General features: G+C 35.9%; 1 protein-coding gene across 11 annotated transcripts in view; it reads left to right on the top strand.

Moving 5' to 3' along the window:
• Positions 1-22,532, top strand: part of LOC137299138 (acyl-CoA Delta-6 desaturase-like) — a 31,271-nt gene that overhangs the window by 3,377 nt on the left and 5,362 nt on the right. For 3 of the 11 annotated variants that reach the window (XM_067831676.1, XM_067831675.1, XM_067831673.1), the window contains exons 2-6: positions 8,067-8,301; positions 9,660-9,800; positions 10,420-10,566; positions 11,736-11,840; positions 22,081-22,140. In XM_067831676.1, the coding sequence (XP_067687777.1) occupies positions 8,104-8,301; positions 9,660-9,800; positions 10,420-10,566; positions 11,736-11,840; positions 22,081-22,140 (651 nt within the window). In that variant the 5' untranslated portion in view covers positions 8,067-8,103. Of the gene's footprint in view, positions 1-1,774; positions 1,936-1,978; positions 2,077-8,066; positions 8,302-9,659; positions 9,801-10,419; positions 10,567-11,456; positions 11,562-11,735; positions 11,841-12,091; positions 12,194-22,080; positions 22,141-22,532 lie in introns of those variants that run through there. The other 8 variants (XM_067831681.1, XM_067831679.1, XM_067831682.1 and 5 more) reach the window with 7 other exon arrangements.

Genomic DNA, 22,532 nt, shown 5'->3' on the forward strand with positions numbered 1-22,532 from the left:
AAAATACTCAGTGAAATGCTGATCATCATCTAAACATCAGACCAACTCTGTGAGCTATTTGCAGAATTAATGCTCTAAAATGAAAAAACAAGTTGTTTAGCAAACTGTCATTACAACATTGACACAGTTGGCTATTTGTTATGAAAGAGGAGTGCAGAGAAAGGGACTGCTAGAGACTGTATCAGGTATTGTTTTTACCTTGGGAGACTTGTGCAAGGCTAGGGTTATATTAGAGAGAAGGGTTACATCTCTTTTTCCCCTATTATTCAGAGGATATCATTATCTGTGAACAGATTGTTTCTAGCAACAGTCTAATACCACATTTCATGAAACCTGAAAAACTGCAAGGGACGACAGCATTTGTTGTTATTTTGTGCTCAGTGTCTAAATATACCACTAGCATAACAACCTGACAAACAAGTTCCTCCACACACTAGGAACTGCTGAACTGTCAGATCAGTAACCATCACATTCATGCATCACATGTAATACTCATATAGACTTAAACATATTGTTTGAATGTTAGTCATGATGACTGGCATAATAATAAAACTATTTTGGGTCATATAAGATTATTTTATCTAACTTCATAAAATGTCATGACATGAACAGAAATTGTCATTCAATCACTCAGCGTAATCAGGTCATCATCATTATCTCTTCAAGCTGAACTCTTGTTGCTTTTATCAGAAAAGTGTAAGTGCATAAAATATTGAAATAAGTTCCTAAAAATATTAATATGTGTTTCAGTCAAGTCCTGCATCAAACATGAACAAACATACTGAGGCAGAGCATTGAAAATTAGAAATATATGATTATATTTATAATATGACAGTTAAGGATAATAGTATGTTTCTGAAATACTGTTTATTGTAATGGAACTCTGTTCTGAATCATTGAACTGATTGAGTGAAACATGTTCCGTTTTATGTAAATCAGAATGCATGTTGAACAGTGGTTGTTGTTAATGGCTGGCTGGGGCATAGAAGTCACGTGCGCAAATATTATCGTCCCTGGCAACGAAGAAGGGCAGAGTAGCCTTCACCAGGTCAACCACAAACTTGTTCACCCAAGCTTTGAATTGGTCTGTCAATATCTTAATCAAGATAGATTCAAAATAGCACCAGGATTGTGTATGCTTCTGTTACAGACATAGTCAAAAATGTATTTTCAGCAGCCTATTTCAGAAGCAACAGTTACATTATGTTGCTTATCCAAGAGTTCAAGTCAAGTAACATGGTGTTGAATGCTGCAATATGCTTTTTGTTATATCAGCCAGATTATTTACTGAAAACCTACTTACATTTTTCACACTTGCGCTTATGCAGTTAGAATATAAAAGGTATCTTGTCAAATTTATCCAACAAATGCATAAAACTGTGTGAATGTTAAAGGTTGGAAGAGTTCCTCAGGTTTATTTCGATGATATTTTAGCAAGTGACCACCTAAATCTTCCAACTCATTATGTATTGGTAATGGATGGAAGTGCAATGAAGTTTATGCCATTTTGTTCAGATATGTCCTAAACTTCTCAAAAGGTTGGAGTCTGGTATTCAGAAATTGGCTGTTAACATGATTTTTAATAGAATCCAAGTTAAAGTCAACCTGCCTCAGCTCAACATCAGAATGTTAGCACTCTTTGCTTAAAGACGGATGGCTAATATTGCAGATTGATATCCCAGCGTATTTATGGTTACTGTCAAGGATGATGCTCATAGGAGATATTTATCATTTTGACAAAATCAGTTAAATAGGTCACCGACAGATAAAATGCATCACAGCTACGAGATATGTTGTACACGCTGGACACACTCAGACAAACACATGGTATGGTCATACCTTTGTTGGTAACTGTTGTGATCAATATGTTTGTGTAAAGAATTAGTCCTACGTGAGTATTGGCATATACCAGCGTGACACTGGTATAAAGCAAAGGTAGGTGTCCAAAGTACAAGTTTATATTTAGTAAAATTCTGGTATGTTTCTTTATGTTAAGAGAAGGTTAGATTTTGAAAAGGAGTGCCCTGTTATGCTTGAGAATAGATCCATCAAATCAAGGGCCTCAGTGAAGCTTGAGTAAGTGCCTTACACATGGATGCCGCCTGATTATTATTGTTGCTGTTTTCAATCTGTTCATCTTTTAGACATGATTTAATATATATTATGGTGGTGAATTCTCCAAATGTGATGGCGATTCGGTGTATGTTTGTTCAGATGGTATGTCAAGTTCTCGATAATTCATGCTCAGCTGTAGATATTACATGCCCTCATCCATTCCTTGTTTAACAATTGTCTTAAATACTCTATCTCTTTTGGATACAGATTGTCTCTGAGAAAAGTCTATAAATATATGGATTTTCACCATACTTCTTCATAACTTACTTAGCAAAAAATTATCAAAAATGTTAGTACTATCCACATGCCAATCTCAGTGAAAAATCACTTACTTTCAGATATTTATGCTGTGTTCTGGTGAATATTTTTTTTGAACGTATTGACATTTACCATTACTTTTGGTTTACCAAGATAATGTTGAGATCCTCTTCATTTTTATGCAGAACCAACAAAATCCAGCAAAAAGAAATACTAAGAAGTAAAAGCATTAAACCTCAATTACTCGCTGAAATGTTTGGTAATAAAACAAGAATAAACAATCTTAAATAACAACATTTACACTAGTGGTGTTAAGATGATTGATTATAATCAACAATGGATTAGTTACCTTTTCCAGATGCATAACAGATGCAGTAATACTTTTATTGAAAACAGTAATGAATACCCAACGCAAGACAACTGTCAGTTACTGATAATTTTATTTGAGCTGGTGATCACAACAGTATGGCATGTGTGTTTTACCTCTTTCCATGTACATAATACTTATGTTTATGATGTTCATGAGGGTCCTTTGTGTTGATTATATACATATTTTACATTTTCAGAGCAACCTCTGAGTACAATTACACAGTGCTGTGATATATTTCTCTTGGTAAAACAATACTTTTAGATATCATATTTTACTGATAAATGCCTTCTACAAACTCCTGTTGTTGTTTTTTTTTTTGGGGGGGGGTTGTTGTTGAATAGTTGATAATCGCTGCTGTTGATGGTAAATAGCAAGCCATGAAAGAACATTTCCTTTTATTTTGTGTACCTCTTCATATTCAACCCTCTGTCTCTGAATTGTTCTTGCTTACCTTTAGGAATCTGAGACCATTAAAAATATATGATATTGTTTAATATATTTACAACTTAGAGGTTATTCTTGTGATTTAATTTGACTGATTGTTAATCAATGATTGATCGGTTGAGTAAATCCGATTGTAACTAATGATTGATTATGAAATCACAACTGATTCCCACCACTAATTTATACTCATTCGTATATTTTTATCTTTGAAATGAAGGTTAAATTACAGATTAATTGTTTGATGCAGATTATTTAACGTTGGTAATTTACACGTCTTGTCTTAATGTCTAGGTAGGTTTCCAGTATTTGAAGTGGCAGAATCAGTTAAGTCATGAGCTACATATTGGTGAAGATCTTGATAAGAACATGTCCAGGGTTTGATATCTAAACATAAAGATATTTAAACATATTTGAGTAAAATTTGTGTCAGGCGAATGGAAACAGTTGCACTAACCTGGTGGACTACTAAATTTTTTTTCAACTTTCAGATTAGTGAATCCAACATTGATCCAACAAATTCTACTCAAGATAACATCTAACCTTGCGTAATGAATGATCACGCACCTAACACGTTTTGGCAGTGTATGCGGAATTACCAAGGCACATGAAAAGCAACAATTATACAAGCCTTCATTAATATAAAATGTTTATAAAAACATATTTTTCAGCATTTCTCACATCGCTATCGTAGATGGTTTCATGCACACGACAGTATCAATGTCAGTAGCACGCAATGACATCAATATTCGAGATAGCTAAAATCTGGACAAATGGAATGGTGAATAGTTTATGCCAACAACTGATACCAATGTAATATTGAAGTTCATGTCTCACAATGCTGATAAGAAGGTTTTTATCAGCAGATGTTCAATACTTGGGACATAGCCTCCCCATGCATTTTATGTACAATATATCTATTAATAATGTAAAATATTTGTACAGCACGCACGCACGCACGCACGCACACACACACAAAATGAACGGAACCAACTGATGTTGCCGCAACAGCTAAATAACATTAGATGGCTGTATGTTAAGTGGAAACTTGAGTCAGTGTGTTTCTGTAAGTCTTTGTTTTCTGAGACCTTCATTTCATATGAGAAAGTATTGGCAAAACACTCTTGTTACATGTCTTTTGGGGGCAGTGGAGTTGGGGAGCCTAGTAGCTAAAGTGTTCGCTGGTCACGTTGAAGACCTGGGTTTGATTTCTTACATGGGTCCAATGTGTGAAGCCTATTCATGGTGCCCCCCTGGCCCCAATGTGATATTGCTGGAAAGTGGTGTAAAACCATGTTTGCTCATTCTTTTGATGGCAAGTCTAAAATCTGAAAGGAAAGACTTCTATGATCCAACTGTTACATGAAAGTTTTACGAAATTATCCTGATTTTTATGTAGTACCCATGTAACCGGAGCATTGAATATGTGTCCAAATTGTCAAAAACCTGGAGATCAGTAACTGAGGTTCAAATCCAGATCTTGTTCAGTGTTCAAAATTAGCTTTTTTATGAAGTAGTAACTACTTGCTACCTGGTTTAAAAATAAGTAGCAAAGTCCCAAAGTGGTAGCATTTTTGTCCTATTTTGCAAAACACATCATATAATCAGTTCATATTGTGTTAAGTACAAATACATACTGGTATTTATCAAGTTATGCAAATGTAATACCTTAACTTGTATTAGCAGATGATGTTTTATCGCCCTTATGCTTCAGGGAAGTGATTATTGTCTGTTATCAAGCATATGAAGCAGTAATGTTATACTTTTGCACATGCGCAAAGACCAAAAAAATCTACTATGAGCCTTTTTTGGAAATAAAAATACCAGTGTTGGAGAGTTTTATGAGTAAAAGTACACAAGTGGAGATCTTTCCTTTGAAAATGACAGCTATTTCATGATTGTAAGTGGTTTCACCCCAAAAATACCATGTAGCAAGTTATGGCTACAGTGTGTTTTTTTCAGGAGCAAAATAGGATTTTTAATAGCATATTCGCTACCTCAAAGCGTTAATTTCGAGTCCTGTCATTGTAGACCCTGGGCCCATCAACTGATTCACAAATGGCTTTCATAAACGTGATAAACCTTCAAACGGGATCAGAATAATGGGCGATCTTTTTTTTAATTTATCTTCCCTTCTCTAATCCGCTAGGTGCGCTGATCCGGACGGTCCAAACTTAAACTGACAGCACATATTTATGCGCGATGTGAGTCATACGTGTTACCATTACACTTAGAGACAGTTAACAAGTATAGCCTTCACCTTCACCGGAAACGTTCACGCCGGTGCATGGACAGAATATCTCTTCCTTTTTACGTTGATATATCAAGTGTTATGCCCTAAAATATTTATTCCATGATTCTATGACACTCCTTGGATAGGCATGACTGCTTACTTTGCAAGTATGAATCGCGAAATGGCAGGCACTAGATGTCTTAGTATTACACATTTAAAATTGCAGTGTATTTCCAGTGTATATGTACTCAAATCATTTTAGTAATACGGCTGATATGGTTGCATTCATGGAATTTACAACGGCGGGAGCTGATGCTGTGCGCAAAAAAAGTGAAACACTGAAAGTCTTTTCATGTAAATTTCATCGGGTCGTTCATGATGGGATTAGGATTTTAGACAACACAGATATTTAGCAGGTACAGAGGAAAGTGAGAAGCAATGGTCAAATAATTATAAAATAACAGTAGCGGAAGAATTATGTCAATCATCGCCTACATGTAGCCAACTTTCAAATGCGATAAACATGGGCATAACTAAAACCTATGTTTTTATGTCTGTAACGGTTTGTGATGCATGAAATATAAATTCACTGTATAGGCAAATAATACATAAAGATATTGCAAATTTCTACAATGACTGCATTTTAAGTGTCTTCAATTAAGGGTATAAATTAACATGTCATGTTTTTCTTAAGTTTTAATAAAGGAAATAATATTAAGATATTAATTTATTAAATATACTATTTCAGACACAGAAGAAGCAAAACTACCATTAGGTTAAGTACATATTCAAGGGCACTTTCCAAATTCTATTTTCTTTACACAACTAAACAATACATAAATTCATATTGATAATAAATTTCAATCTGTAATATAATAAATGGTATAGGTAAGTGTTGTCAGCATCAAATGCTTTACATTTTCCTGCAGTGTCTACACAATCTTGTCTTCACTATGTTCACAGTGATCAGATAATTATAATAGTCATGAAAAGGCTCACATTTTATTTCTAGAGCTCGCTCTTAAGTTTTGTTGCATTAAATTGATGTTTTCAAATTCTAACACAAATATATCAATAAAGTCAATATCTTTTCCCACTTTACATTGTATCTGCACTTACAATGTTGTAATTCCATCTGATTCTTTGTATGCTGGTACGTGTGTACTTTTATATTACATTACACATGCATGACTTTATTCAGTCATTGTACATTGTACTGTTAAATATGTAATAATATATATAAATGCATAAACATATCTTCATATAATAATTGTTGGGTTAAATTCGATTTTATTTGATCTAAAACATATATTTGATAATAAACACATTTTCTGTGTTAATACCTAACAAACAGACATAACCTAAAATTTTCTTTAAGAACTGTTGAATGAAAATTAGAAAGTTTAAGTTAGATAGTAAATTGTCTGTCATGGGAAATATTTTGTCAACTTAGTGTTACCAAAACAAGAAACATATGAAATATATTTTTATCATACATATTCGCTTGGGCGGTCAGAATTATATGTTGTTTGTTGAGAGAAATCTCTGTAAATGACTATTTATATTAAGAACTTTAAATGGGGTTAAACTTTTATAAGAAATGAACCAATAAATTCACATATATAACATGACTCACACTACTGACTGCTGGATATATTTTTCAATGGGGAAATATTATATTTCAAGCTATGATGACATGTATCTGATGCAACTGACTAATTGCTTGGATAATAGGTGTTTGGCACTTGTATATGTAAACATAAAAATATACAGTAGTGTCAGAATTTAAAAACAAAATGGATTTAGATGAGTGAGGAACTGCTGCTCAAAACATAGTGTTACATTCTATATGGAATTTCTTCAATTGTCAGGGATGTGTAATAATCATAAGTTCTTGATAAAATAACTTCCAGGGGATGCTCGTTCGCCGGAGGTGTAGCCCCGATTTTTTACATTGAATCAGTGGTTGTATAGGAAGTATTTGTAAGATTTAATGTGGCAGTAGTTAAAGACATAACGGCTGATAACATATAAAAAAAGAATTTTCATTACTTCACCAATGCTACGACACCTGAGACTTGCTCTGTCTCGTGTAGTGTCGTAGGAAATGTCGTGACAGTATACCGACTTTTCATGGCGTTTCCCTGTTATCTTCTGTCATGTCAATATTCGTACTATATTTGGAAATTAAACAATGGATGCCTTTCTAAACTAAAAATCAAAGCATAAATTGCGTCAGTTAATGGCTTTTCATCGTAAATGATATTTTTTCAGTTAAGGGGAAACACAGCAACGTGTAAGCTGGGGTTCTGTCTTTACATGTAGCGAGTTGTCGCAGTGCACATTGACTTGGGAACCAGACCGGAAGCGAGAAGTTGGGCCGTCGCTTATATCATTATAAAAGGAGAGTTATCATCCCTCGCAACAAAAAGATCGTCCATTGTGATATTAAAGGAACTTATTAGTGGACAGTACCCTGATTGTAGTACACTGAAAAATGACTAACAGTATTAGACTATATGCATCAAAAACCATGTGACTAACTAACTAATATTCTAAAATTTCATATTGGTTGATTTTAATTTGAACATCTCATAGTTTATAACAAATGGATCCATGGCACCTGAGGTGAACTGTTTTGTCTTCCAGATAAATAATAACAACTAGTTAAGTTTTACTGCCAAACATGGGCAAAGGAGGCCAAGGAGCACAGAATGGTATCTCCAAGGGGAGGCACATCTCCATGGATGAAGTGAAGCATCATGACAAGCGGGGTGACCAGTGGCTTGTGATCGAAGGTGAAGTCTACAACATCACAAACTGGTCTCGGCGTCATCCAGGAGGCTCCAAGGTCATCAGTCATTATGCTGGTCAGGATGCATCTGTAAGTGCTCAGCGTGCAGTCTCGGAGGCAGGGTTGTTACTGGAGGATTAAGGATGGGCCCAATCCACAGAGCATTCATAGCATTATGTCTTTCATAATCCTATGATAAACTATACAGTTATAACTCTAATGCTTCAACTCTTTGTAGATATGGACCCAGGCCTTAATAAAAACATGGGAGGTTAGCACTAACATTTTTGTTATTACTTTTTGTATTATAGTGATTTATTTACTTGTATTAGTTACAATATTGATAAAGAAAGATCTTGGCATAGATTTCCGAAGCACTCTATGCTCTGAGATAGTGATTGTGTAATATTAATGTATGGTACTTACGACCGTCTTAACACTTGGAGAGATTGAAAAATCTAGGTCCAGTACATCAATTAAGGCAAAGGTTTAACTCTTCCACTATTCTTTCTTACGGACATTAAGGGTGATAAGTCTACAATATAAGTGGAAGCAGCAGCATAAACCAGTCTTCATGCTAGCCAAAATACAAAATTATGTTTGCTCATTATAATGATATGAGTGGTGATCAAGTGTAGGAGTATATGATGGTATGTGAACGATACAGAGGGAGTATCATTATCAATCAGTGTTCAAGATGCATTGTGTAATTGACACGTCAAGGAACATGAATGTTACACTCATATTTACAACAATTTTGCAGATGCAAAAAAAATGTAAGCATATTGTCAGTTTGTTGTCATGTTGTGAAATAAGGCCCATCAGTCCGACTGAGACTGGCAAGATTCCTTACAGATGGTCTAACTTTTACAACTAGTCAGCCCAATGGTCTGGTAAAAATTCAGATGTTCCTTTCATCTGAGTGAACTCTTGGTGTCTGGTTTGGTTAAATCTTTTTGGACTGGTAACTTCAAAATGTGTGAAATAAGGCCCATGCGACTGTCCTGAGACTAGCTAGATTTCTCACTAGCCAGGTCAATGTTCTGTAAAAGCATTTTAGATGTTCCATACACCTGAATGAATTCTTAGTGTCTGGTCTGGTTGGGCAGGTAACATTTTTAAGTTACCGGTCATGATGTCAGGCTGCGTTTTTGGTCTTATTATAATGCCATACATTGATATTGTCTTAGAAGGAAATTTCACTGCAAGCGTTCCAGACATATTACATCCTTTCTTAAGCAACAATGCCTACTGGTTAAAGTGTTCGCTTATCATGCCAAAGACCCTAGTTCGATTCCCCACATGGGAACAATGTGTGTAGCCCAATGTCTGGTGTCCCTGCCGTGTTATTGCTGGAATACTGCGAAAAGTGGCATAAAACTAGACTCTCATGCTCACTGTTAGTGCAACAGTTTAATGCAACCATTTACTACTTACCTCCACTCCAGGATGCCTTCCGAGCATTTCACAATGATCTGAACTTTGTGAAGAAGTACCTCAAACCAATCCATATCGGCAGTGTGACAGACACCAAAGAGACACAGGTGGAACATGACTTCCGCCAGCTCCGTGCCACTGCTGAGAAAATGGTAAGACTAGGCCCTTGATAACACAGACATTGTCAGTAGGTGATCATGTTAGATTATTAGCTAGATTCAAAATGCTTTAAAAAATCTAAAACTTTTGCAAAAACTATATTGCCACGAAAAGAAATGAATTTTGAAGGACATATGCAACTTCAAAACGGTAAAGTGTTTTTCAGAGATACATGAATGGCAAATGTCTTGTATCACTGCATGTAAAGCAACACCTGGAATAATGCAACATCCTTGTATAAACCTTCTGATTATGCTAATTCATATGACCCATCTGTAACCCGCCCCAAATGAAACATGTCATCATCACTTAAAATTCAACTGACATGAACTTGGTGACAGTAAAACTCTGTTCATTTATGTATTGAAGTATGTTAGACAACAAGGGTCCTTTTCCTGTACTTGAATTGGATTGGTATTTATCTACGTGGGAGTTTGCTTGAACTTTGTAGATGCCTTTTCCAACACTTGCTAGTAGATGGTATAACTAAGGGAATTTAATTGATACAGGTTCACCTGTCAGATATCACATATTTTACACAGCACATATTTCATGTAAACCTGACATTGGTTTAAGCATTAGTGAGGTTTTGCTTTACTTGTTCACCCACAGAACCTGTTCAAGCCCAACGCCCTGTTTTATGTGCTGCACTTAGGACACATCTTGCTGCTCGAGTATATGGCATATGCTGTCATGGCCTACTTTGGCACGGGCTGGATTCCATACATCCTGTCACTGGTATTCTACACGACTGTTCAGGTAGGACTAACAAATCGAGGGTCACAGTTCATGGTGACAGTTTTACATTGGTTAATTTCAAAGGGTCAGAGGTCAAGAGCAAAAGTTGAGAATACAAGGTCAGAGGTCAAGGGCAAAAATACATATATCCCCAGATGCATTGTCTCATTGATCATAATGCAGAGATTGACCCTTATTATTTATTTGCGGAAAAATGATGGACTTGTTTGCAGATCAGTCATTTGCTTCATAGATATTTGTTTCTTGAAGTTGATACAGTTCATGTAACAGATAAAGAAATACCGAGCCTCATGTTTCAAAACAATATTGAGGAATACAATGTGACTTACGTGTTTTATATTTGGTTTATCTGAGGAGAAAGTATCGCACTTGTAAAATTAATAATAATATCATCATGTTTTGGTTAGAGTGTTGTTCATTGTACATGATTGCTAATGATACTTCCTCTTTTTCAGTGAGATGTTGCTTTTATTTTTGAAATAGTCAATGCTCTGAGTTATTTTTGTGTATGTTGATAAATCTTGTAATTCTTCATAATGTTCTACAAAAGATGTAAGCACCAACTAAAGATTTATGTGTTTGATGTAACTGTTTTTCTCAGTGTCCTTTTCCTTTTTCTTTCTTTTCTTTTCTTTTTTTTTTTTTTTTTGATATCAAAACCCAAAAAAAACTTGGTGCTATGTGTATGAAATAATGCTGATATCTTGTGAAATTTTAATTCACTCATGAGATTCAGTTCAGGATGCTTATTCTGTAGGCTACTGGCCCTCCTGATGCAGGACTTATTTAGTCTTGGTTGCCATGGCTGAGCTGAAAAATTGCTGACTGGCAATGAAAACCTTCATTCATTTTAACATTTCCACGTGATGATATAAATGTCTTTTTTGTAGGCTCAAACAGGGTGGCTGCAACATGACTTCGGTCACATTTCCGTCTTTAAAAATCGATTCAAATTGGACCATCTATTGCACTTTTTTACCATGGGTGTAACCAAGGTAACACTCATGAGATTCAGTTCAGGATGCTTATTCTGTAGGCTACTGGCCCTCCTGATGCAGGACTTATTTAGTCTTGGTTGCCATGGCTGAGCTGAAAAATTGCTGACTGGCAATGAAAACCTTCATTCATTTTAACATTTCCACGTGATGATATAAATGTCTTTTTTGTAGGCTCAAACAGGGTGGCTGCAACATGACTTCGGTCACATTTCCGTCTTTAAAAATCGATTCAAATTGGACCATCTATTGCACTTTTTAACCATGGGTGTAACCAAGGTAACATTACAAGGTTAAGCTGATTTAGGATGGGTGTTGTTGGCAGAAGTCATTATTCACTGTTTTCAGCCATTTTGAAATCAAGTCAAGGAGTGTAAATACTGAAGAATCATATTTCGATATAACACTGAAGAGAAGGGATGCAATTTAGGAAATTTCGAAAATGGACATTTTCAAAATGGCTGCAACTGCAGATGTATATACTGACCTTCACCTTATTGTTCCTGCATTGTCCTTGGCTCTCGTTCCAGGCGCAGGTTGGGTGGTTACAACATGACTTTGGCCATTTATCAGTATTTCACAAATCCAAATGGGACCATTTACTCCACCACTTTACTATTGGATTTGTAAAGGTAATAAATGCACATAATAAGGCCAAAATCAGTAGAAGGAACGTTGAGATTAAATAACTCACACATAACACATACAGATATATATATACTTATCAACCAGCAAACATTGCACTACTTTGTAACATTCATAATCAACTAACCGTAACGGATTAAGATCTTTCTTCATCTAGTTAAATGATAATGTAGTCAATGTAAATCGGCATTATTTCAGACAAGTAATTCTGAACTACAATACATATGATGAAAAATTAAAAAACTCCACAGTTTATACCATAAAACCATTGCTTTTCGCAAATTATATTTTCCAAACAATGCATACATTCTTGTCGCTTGTGAATGTGCTAATGGATTTGCCAGCTAACAGTAGCTAGTCGATTTTGGCCTTTGTTTTGCCTGAATCTTTATCAGATGGGAAATGTGTTCAGTTCTGAAATTTGAAAATCATATTTGACAAATACCTCAAAACAAATCTATGTGCTACATGTAAAATTATTACATATGCAACCATTAGTGTTTTTTACCATGTTCATGGATGAAAAATCTATGAGTGATAGTTTAACACTTATGTCACACTAATAATTAACAGCATAAATTAAGTTATTAATCTAAGATTTTATGTGAAATGGCACTTTTTCTTTTTGGAGCAATAATAAATTTTTTAACCAGTTCAGATTCATTTCACATTTCAGGAATTTGTCATATTTCCCTGTATCCTTACACTGACTTGCATTTAATTGACACTTACAAATCACTTTTACGCTTACTAACACTTTTACACTTACTAATCACTTCTACACTAACACACACAGTTCAACTTTTTTGCTGATGCTGTATCAGAGTTCTGGCTTTTTTTATTTTATGTTTTTACTTGTTTTATTTTCATTGTTTTGGTTCCTGGTGATTGTTTCCCAGTTTTGTTCAGACCAGTTTTTTTGTCCAGTGCTGTGTTTGATAACTCATTCCTTTCACAATCATAAGTCTGCAAGTAGGAGAAAAACATAATCATCCTGAGATAGTAAATTATCATTTGGTAGCTTTTCGATAGATGTTAGGTCTTTTCAAGTCATTCCAAGACTAACACCAGTTTGGATTTAAGACAGATTGCATGCCTTAGAACTTAATGTGTCAATGATTAAACAGAATACACCAAGGTTAAAGGATGAGTAAAATGTCTTTCCCTTTTCTCAGCTTAATATTCTCTACAAGATGCATCAAGTCTGATCAGTTGAATGAGTTGGCATTCCTCCGTTTTCCAAAAACACTATTTATCGGAATGAGTTTCAAACATTTTTGTTTGCTGTGTGTCATTTTTTCATTTTTGAGCTAAAGGTTTAAAGCATGCTTTATTGTGATCTGTGGCCAAGCTAATGTACACAACAGGCAGACATTTAGTGGTAATGTTTATTTTCACCACATGTAACAAAAACAAATCACAGTCACAGATGCCCAAGTTGAAATGGGCACTGCCATTGGCTCTAGAGAATGTTGTCCTTCGGGTAACTTATGATCATGGGTGTAAATCTGGGTTTGTCCCAAACTTGTGGGTTTGCACTGAGTCAGCATTTAAAGTGACACTGAAACCAAAATCACCCATTTATAACCAAAATATTTCTTGTGCTTTAAAACATATTCACACTGTACAATTTGGATGTAAACACACACACTACTCAAAGTCTTTGTTTCTCCACACCTCAAGACACTTGCACTTAAGTATCATGAACTGATGTTGCCTGCAGACTGTTGCAAAACAAAAGTAAATGTCAGCTAATGTCAGAGTTTTAATAGCTGTAAACAGAAATCTTCATTTCTCCATCTTTCCAAGATAATGCATGAACATTTGAAAAGTGTGCGCTATTTTCTCAACTGCTTCTTAGTTAAAAGTTAAAAAATATTTGTGCAATACTGTGCATGTGTCAGTTTATTTCATGCTCACAAGCTTTTTGTGTTGGAAAATGTATCCCTAATCTAGTCAGTTACTTTAAGTTGTTATAAAGAAGTAGTAACTTACCATAAACAGATCACTGAAGAGTCTAACTTGAATTAATCTACCAATCTGCTTGAAACTTTTTAAAAGTTGGAAAACCTAACTTCAGTGAAATCCAGTTAGGTCCTTTGGTCCACATGAAAAAGTGTCAAAGATTTCTTTTTAATGAAAATATAATTTTATTTTTCATTGTATGATGACTTCCTTAAAGTTTTTTCAGTGTAAATGGAATAGAGTTGCTCCTTATGATAAATTTGTAAAGGATTCTTCCTCAAGTAAATTTCAGACAAAATTTTCTTGAAGCACAATGGCTAACAAAGCTTAAAATCATTAAATTTAAGCAAATGTGTACTGCGTAGGAGACAAAGGCAAGACAGTTTAAACCAGTCCTAGGTTAAGTATGCTGTTCAACTTAGAGTTAATATCTCTTTTGACAAGATCTGCTGATCATATTTCCAATTTACATGTCTTTTTGGTGTTGAACTGAACTCACTCACTCACTTTGATAGAACAGATATGTTTGAATAGATTTATGTATGTAAGAATCACTCATTCTTTCATGTTATTATTGTTCATCTGTAGTCTCATAAAAGATTAACCTTTGTTATATGAAAGAACTGGGTGGGCCTTAACTCCTAGTTTAGTCACTCAGACACTTAACACTAGCATGAATTCCACAATAGCCTAGGAAGGAGTTGTGCAGAAACTGAATTTACAGGATTTATCAACATCATTACTGGCTCTAAACATGTCACATTACACAGACAACATCACATGTTCTGCAGACCCACTTTTTAAATCCACAGTCCTCAAGATCCAAGTATAAATTCCTCACTGTGTCACACATGCCCTGAGAAACTGCTATGTCAATATGCTCTGGTCAAAAAACTCATTTCATTAACTTTCCACAGTTCTGTGTGGGTGTGGTGGGTGGGTGAAATGTTGCTTGACAGTTTCAGATCAACTGCTGAAGGGAAAAAAGAAGTTTGCAAAATCATAATTATGGAATTACATTCAGTTTTGTGAGAAAGTTGGACTGAGAATGATTCAGATGACATCTAAGGTGCAGCCTTGTACATTGTTTCCAGCTCTGCCCATCAGTGGTGTGTTCGTCATCAACTCACAGCAACCACACACATTTTATTCACCTTCAACAAGGCTTATGCCCTCATCAAATGATTTTACAGGAGACATTACAACAAACGTATGTGAATGTACCACTGACTTTACACACCTAAAAATAGCTAAAATAACAGTGTGTACACATCCCCAACTCTCCAATGTATTATAATCCTTTCAGTTGTACTCAGTGCTCCAGACAGTCCACTACCTGATCTTAATTGGGACTTGACATCACTTCTTTCAGCCTCTATGGAATGTAAAATCAGTCCTTGTTAAAGTACACTCTCTGCTTACCCAATGGCCAGCATAGATTCTTTTCGAGACCCTGATATGTTAGATATTTAACACATCACACCTTTTAAGCTTGCTTTGACATCTATTTCAAATTGACAGGAATCAAGATAATTAGCCAAGTAAATAAATTAGTCTTTGAACCGTATTCAAACAAGAATGTCAAAATCAACAATTTTTTTCAAGCTTTGTAAGAATGCCATTTCTAGTGCTTGCCAAATTCTGTCTGACATTTCAGTAACAGGAGGCCACGTTTTTATGTGATTCAGCATTAGCCTGATGGCACCAGTGCTCATTTGAAGAGCATTCCAGACGTTCTGCCCATATTCGATGTACATACAAACTGTATTCCAAATGCACTTGAAATACCCTGATACATTTGAAGAATAGTTCATCAGAATTACAGCAGCAGTCGAGGTACATTCCGACTCGTTTGAGGAGCATTCACACCATTCTGACAGGATTTCAAGTGCCGTGGTTTTTATATGATCCTCCCTTGCATACGTTCAAAATACTAAGATTTCAGTAAGCATATTTGGAATGCACTTGGAACATGTTCAAAATATTTGTGTATATTTTAGACCTGTGAAAGGGCATTACTGATTTGTAGCTCAACAAATGAAGGTGAAAATGGCTGATCTCTTGGTTCCTCAGACACAACATCAACCAATACCAAACGAAAAGTAACATTTTAGTGGCATCTGTTGTAAAACAATGTAGAATATTTTGATGCAAAAACTTATGCTCTGTAGAGAGTCAGTCAATAGCGATTTTATCCAATAGCTATTGGGTAAAACCTTGATTGATTTTCAACTGTATGCAAAATATTGGCAAACAAGCAAGATCTTGAGGGTCTGTCCCTTAGTATTTATCGGAATCAAGTTGATATACTTCTATAGTAAGAATGGATGTCTCTTTTGCTTACTTTTAAACATCTCAGAACACCTGAGTGGCAGCATGTTTAATACATTGGAAAGTCGGGGATAAACTGTGCTATAATGTGTCTCTTGTGACCATTAAATGATAGGGTTCCTATGTAGGAGTGGTTGTTTGTTTTACAACTATGGATTACTGAAAAACAGTTCTAACCCGAATCTTCACAGGATCCAATAGTTTTCAGGAATGTCAGTGTGGCGAATGTCATTCAGTCATTGCTGTGATATTACTGACCATGGTATAACATATAGTATATAGCTGTGGAGCCTTTTTACCATAGCAGTTTTCAGGGTGTGCTTGGCCACTGGATCTGAGGCTTGTGCCACATGCATTCATGGTTTAGTGTTGTTGGGTTTGGTGTTATCCATCCTTGTTTGTGTTATCACATTAACAAATCCCTTATTTGGTTAGTTGGTGTGAAGTGCATGGCCCCATGTTCACTTCCCTGTCATGTTGGTGTGAAATATTGATAGGTTTTCTCTGGAGTGCTTCCAAACTTCATTATTCTGAATAGTTTCTGGGTAAACCTTATGTTTGTGTGTGTACCCTTGCACAAACTGTATTCTGGAAATTGATTCGTCTCTCTTAGTTTACTAGATTTTTCAGCCCATATTATTTTTTGTGATTTATCTTTTAGTGAACAAAGTCTTTTATTACTCAAAGCAGTTCACAACAATAACTCATCTACACAAGGATAATTTTGGACTAGCCGGAGGACAACTAGTTCAGATGAATTTCTAGTCTTGGTTACTAGATGAAGGCTAGTTGACAACTGCCATTCAGTAGCTGAAATAACCTGAGAAGGTTTTGGTACAAATACTCTAGTCAAGACCTGTGACTTTTGTGCCATATATGCATATTAACAACTTGCTGTCATATTGGTGAATTACTGTTGAGCATGGCACAAAACAGCAAACGCACAAGTTGAGGTAATATGTAGGTGATGTACAATAGGCGAATTTACTTTAAACCAAGTTTCATTCAGTTGATGATAAATGTTTCAAACAGCCTGGTATACAACAGTCACCAAGGTATGCATGCAGCTATACATAGATGTTGTTGCAGCCATACATGGATCTTTTTGCAGTTATACATAAAATGCCAACATCAACTGGTGTTATTTGCATCATTGTGCTTTACATAAGAGTCTGGATCTGTGTTCATGTTATCAACCAGTGGCATGTTTGGCTCAGCAACTGTTTGCACATTATACATTATACAGTGCAAAATTATCGTTAAATATCTAGCTTCCTTGTGTAACATGGTTCCGCAGCACTACTCCTAGTCTGTCTCACAGTCCCTGATCCAAACTATTTTCAACTCTTAAATGGGTATATTTGTTACTTCAAAATTGTGTAGTTTAGTCTATTATCCCTGCTGGGTATCAGCATGCAACAGTTGCTCCAAACTGATCCCGGATTCAGACACCAGTATCATAGCCAGGCTGAAGCAGGCTACTGTCATCAAAAGAGGAAGAGTGTTATTGCTGAATATTTTATGGGATCTTTATTTTTCAATTTGCAACTTCCCTAATTGCAAGAGACTACAACTGTGCTTTTATCTGCCTGTATTTGCTTCTGCAGTTTGTTAGTGAGAGACGAAACAATTTCCATGTGGGTAATGAGCCTGGACACATGTATAACCTGCTACAGCTTCCCATGGTGCTTGATGATTAGCTGCTGCTTCTCTCATTAATTAGTTATTGTTTCTAATATTGTGTGATTTACTGATTAAATGTTGAAAATGACTCTTTACCATGCAAGCCATGCAAAACCAACTTCAGGATGTCAATGTCTTAGAACTTTTCAATCAGATTGTTTTTACCTGACAATGCAGATGTGATATTGCTGAATGCTGAAAAACGTAGCACAGCAATAATTGGATTTTTTTTTTATAATGTATTGGTTTGTGTGGCCTTCAGCCCATTAGTAGAGGTGCAATGACGTAGCCCCTTGGTTAAGGCATTTGCTCGTCATGGTGAAGTCCCAGATTTAATTTCTCACCTGGGCACATCATGTGAACCCATTTCTAATGTCCCTCCACCTCGATATTGCTGAAAGTGGTGTGTAACCCAACTCACTCGCTCACTCCATTTATGGATGGCATGATGAGACAGGTGTTAGACTTCCGTAAAATTGGTTTTGCATGATGTTGGTTACCTGAACTTTTCATTACCATTGTTACTTGCACATTGTATGCATTACACTAAATATATTCGTTTGATATGAGATCATGTTTCAACAATGGGTTGCATCATTTAATGTTTGCTGGTAAAAAATGTTGTTTTCCCTACCATTCAATTATTAAATGTGTGGTTAGATTTTAGTGAATTTTTTTTCTGAATTATCATGCATTTTCTGTAGGTATATGGGATATTTTTAACAAGAATATGAACATTTTTATTTTTGCATCCTATGTATTTTCCCTATAGGTGTATGGAGTGATTTTTATGAGTTCATTTACTATATGTTCTTGTTTCTGTGGCTGAAGTTTAATATTTAGACTGTTGACATTTTAACCCCCCTTTGTGTCAAATATGATATACATTAAGGACATGTGCTGGATTGTCATATCACTTGGTCGTGTGAGCAGCTCAAGTTATTGAGATCTGTATGCAGGTGGGATTGCCTAGTGGTTAATTTGTTAGCTCATCAATGCCAAAGACCTGGGTTCGATTCCCCTAATGGGCAGAACATCTCAAGCCCATTTCTGGTGTCCCCCTCCATGATATTGCTGGATTATTGCTAAAAGTGGCGTAAACAGCAACCCATTTACTGTGCAGAGTTGTCCTAGAGGCATGCTGGAAATTTATCATTGTATGATATCTCTTGGTAGCTGGATTGTCAGTCGGTGTAAGATAGCATACACGTGAAGCCCTGACCCATGATGACCTGATGGGGATGAAGGTTACACTACACACTACCCACATCATCTGATCATAACATAGCCCAGAATGTCTTCATGTGTCTTATGATGGGGCTCAGATCTACCTCCATCTACCTATTGTTAGTTGATCACATGATGTCCCGGAATAGCTTCAGTGTGTAGACTGTCCCATGATAAGCGAAAAGAAAGTGGATGGGAATGTGGGCTGTACAAATGTCACGAAATGTTATCTGGAGCAAGCACAGGTTATCACAGGGGAAGATAACTAATGGTGTTGTAAAGAGAAGTATGATGCAATCATAGCCACTGATGCTTTTAAATCAATGTTCATGCTAAGAGACCATAAGGCACTGTATCAGCAATTGGAACTATTCATAGTAAAACTATAGCCTTTGGAAGGATGTAGAACAATTCTGATATATATAACAACAGGTGAAAACCAGTAGTCATGCATTGCCCCAGTACACTGATTACCTTCAGTTTACCTAATTCTGGCTTCCTCTCTCATTAGAGTAGCCTTGTGGTTGCTTTGTGGTTAATGTTTTAGCTCATCACCCTGAAGGCCCTGTGTCACAGACCAAACTTTCCCTATGGCCACACCTGCCCTTGGGACTGTTGGGTGGGTGGGGAGGAAGTAGCGTACGTAGAGAAAATATCCCCCTTTTGAGAGAGTGAGAGAGAATAAACAAAATGCATTAAAACTCATTAATGCTGAAGGAGCATCAGTGCATTATTCAGCTGTTGCAATTTTCATGGGGTTCTCTCTGGTAATTATCAGGGACAGTTTGGTCACAATAGGCAGCAGTAGAGTAGACAAGTGCCTTAAGTGGTAGCTCATCACACCAAGACACTAGTTCAATTCCCCACATGGGCACAATGTGTGAAGCCCATCTCTTCTGTCCCCCATTGGGATATTGTTGGAATATTGTTGAAAGCAGTTTAAAACTAAACTCATTCACTGTTGCAATACGTCCAAACACATTTTTTCAAGCACCTCATACACATACTAGAACATCTGTCCATTCATTATGACACTGAGGCCCTATTGGGGTTACCCCATCATTGTGTAACAGGATACTTCATTGTTGATAATTCTTTTATTTAATATCATCAAAAGTCTTATACTATGGTAATCATGTCCCCCATTGTCTGACTTGCAGAAATAATTCAAGGCCAATGCACTCATTAAAATGACTAGGAAGAACTGATAAGAACAGTTTGGATGAGTGCCTGATTGTTGTCCCATTGTGTACCCATGAAAACTCTTGAACCAGATTATCAGTCATTCCATGGTCACCTTGCACAACAGCTGACCGCACATATGACCATTCACCTTGTCATATGACCACTCATGTCAGAGACCATATTATCATAGCCTGTCAGCTCAACTATCGTGACTTTGCTCAGGTTTCTGTGATTGATCTGCTGATTCTTTGAATGATTCAAATTTTCCATTAGTGGAAATAAATCTGGCTGTGAATAACACATTACACGCATGCCTCGTGACTGCCTGTGGCTTTGGTATGGTTACTAGATATGTAAACAAGATCTATTGTTTACAAATGAATAATGTCAGAGAAATATGATGTCCAGACAGGCAAATGAGCAGCTTGTATTACAAAACTTGAAGTTGGCAGTTAGATGGATTTTATTAAGGGTAATTATGTTTCTTTCAGTCCAAATCTAGTCAGTTTTGTTGTGCAGAAGCATTGGCATTAAGAAGAACTGTGGTCTTGTTCATTTTTTCAGAGGACTAAAACTTGAAAATAGTTATAAACTTGTTTTCTTTGTTGGTAAGATTAAGCTTAGTCATAGAAGTTATTGTTGTGATTGATATTGTCTTGATCTGAATTTGGTCGAAACAATGTTATTTTCTTTTAAGTCAAATTTACCTTTAGATTTAAAGTGATAAGAAAAGTGAAAAATATGTATTTTCTATTTGGATCAAGAACCACACTCACACCAAGTATTCATTCAATATTTGGTTCATTTTTTGTGTGTAAAATCATAACCTTCAAGCACAATATGTAACCATTGTTGAAACAGTTTAATGTAGTGTTGTTGGTTGTCATTGATATTATTGTATGTACCACTATTGTATGTATATATATTATAACAGCTGTTACAAGAAATGTTATGAATTTATTGAAATCATTCTATAGCTTGCTTCAGAGACTCTGCTACTATGAACCATGAAATCAAAACAGTATGGAATTGAGTCAGACGTTGGTGTCACTGGGAGAAAGATACTGCCTAAAGCAGGATGAATGTGTGGCTTTTTAAACAGTTTTTACTAACTGTCTTTAGAAAATTACCAAACAACTGGTATGAAATCTGTAGGTATCCTTTACATATTATGCATTATGTAAACTAAACCACCTCAGTGGTAGAATTAAGTTTTTTTGTCTTTTTAAAAATCTCTTACAGTGCATTTACCAACGTGGCCATGATGACAAAATACCTCTTGATATTCTTATGACTGTTTTCTCAAAACTCTACATCTACCTACATACCTGAATTGCTAGAACCAGTGTGGTTATGTAAGGATATTGTCAGAGAACTTCTTTTCAGATATGTATTGGTTCATAATAACAGTTGTTTATGGTACCATCATGTGACTGTACATGGCATGTGCAGTGTGGCGCTAATGTTGGATGTTCATCTGCAGGGTGCATCCCCCCAGTGGTGGAACCACATGCATTACCAGCACCATGCCAAGCCCAATGTGGTGAGTACATACGTACTGTAGTCCGTTTGGCTCAAAAGTGGACTGATGAATTGCCGACTAACTCAAAAACTAATACACATATAATACTCAATGAACTGTTGATCAAAATGACATCTTTGGACCACCCCTGTGAGTTTATTGCAGAATTTATTTCCTAAAAATATAAAAGTTGTTTAATAAACTATCATTGATAGAGTTCATTATTTGTTACAAGGCAGGAGTGCAAAGAGAGGAACAGCCATGTGTGTGAAAATAGGATAGAGAAGGCACGGCACAGGCTATTGAATTTATGACTTTGTCCGCACTTGTGCTCAGGCTTCTCGTACACCAGGCTGTTCCTCTCTCTCTTGTGTAACATTTCAGTATTGAAAACACTTACCCTTTGTTAAAGA

The sequence above is a fragment of the Haliotis asinina genome, chromosome 10 (genome assembly GCF_037392515.1).
Source record: "Haliotis asinina isolate JCU_RB_2024 chromosome 10, JCU_Hal_asi_v2, whole genome shotgun sequence".
Lineage (NCBI taxonomy): Eukaryota > Metazoa > Mollusca > Gastropoda > Lepetellida > Haliotidae > Haliotis > Haliotis asinina.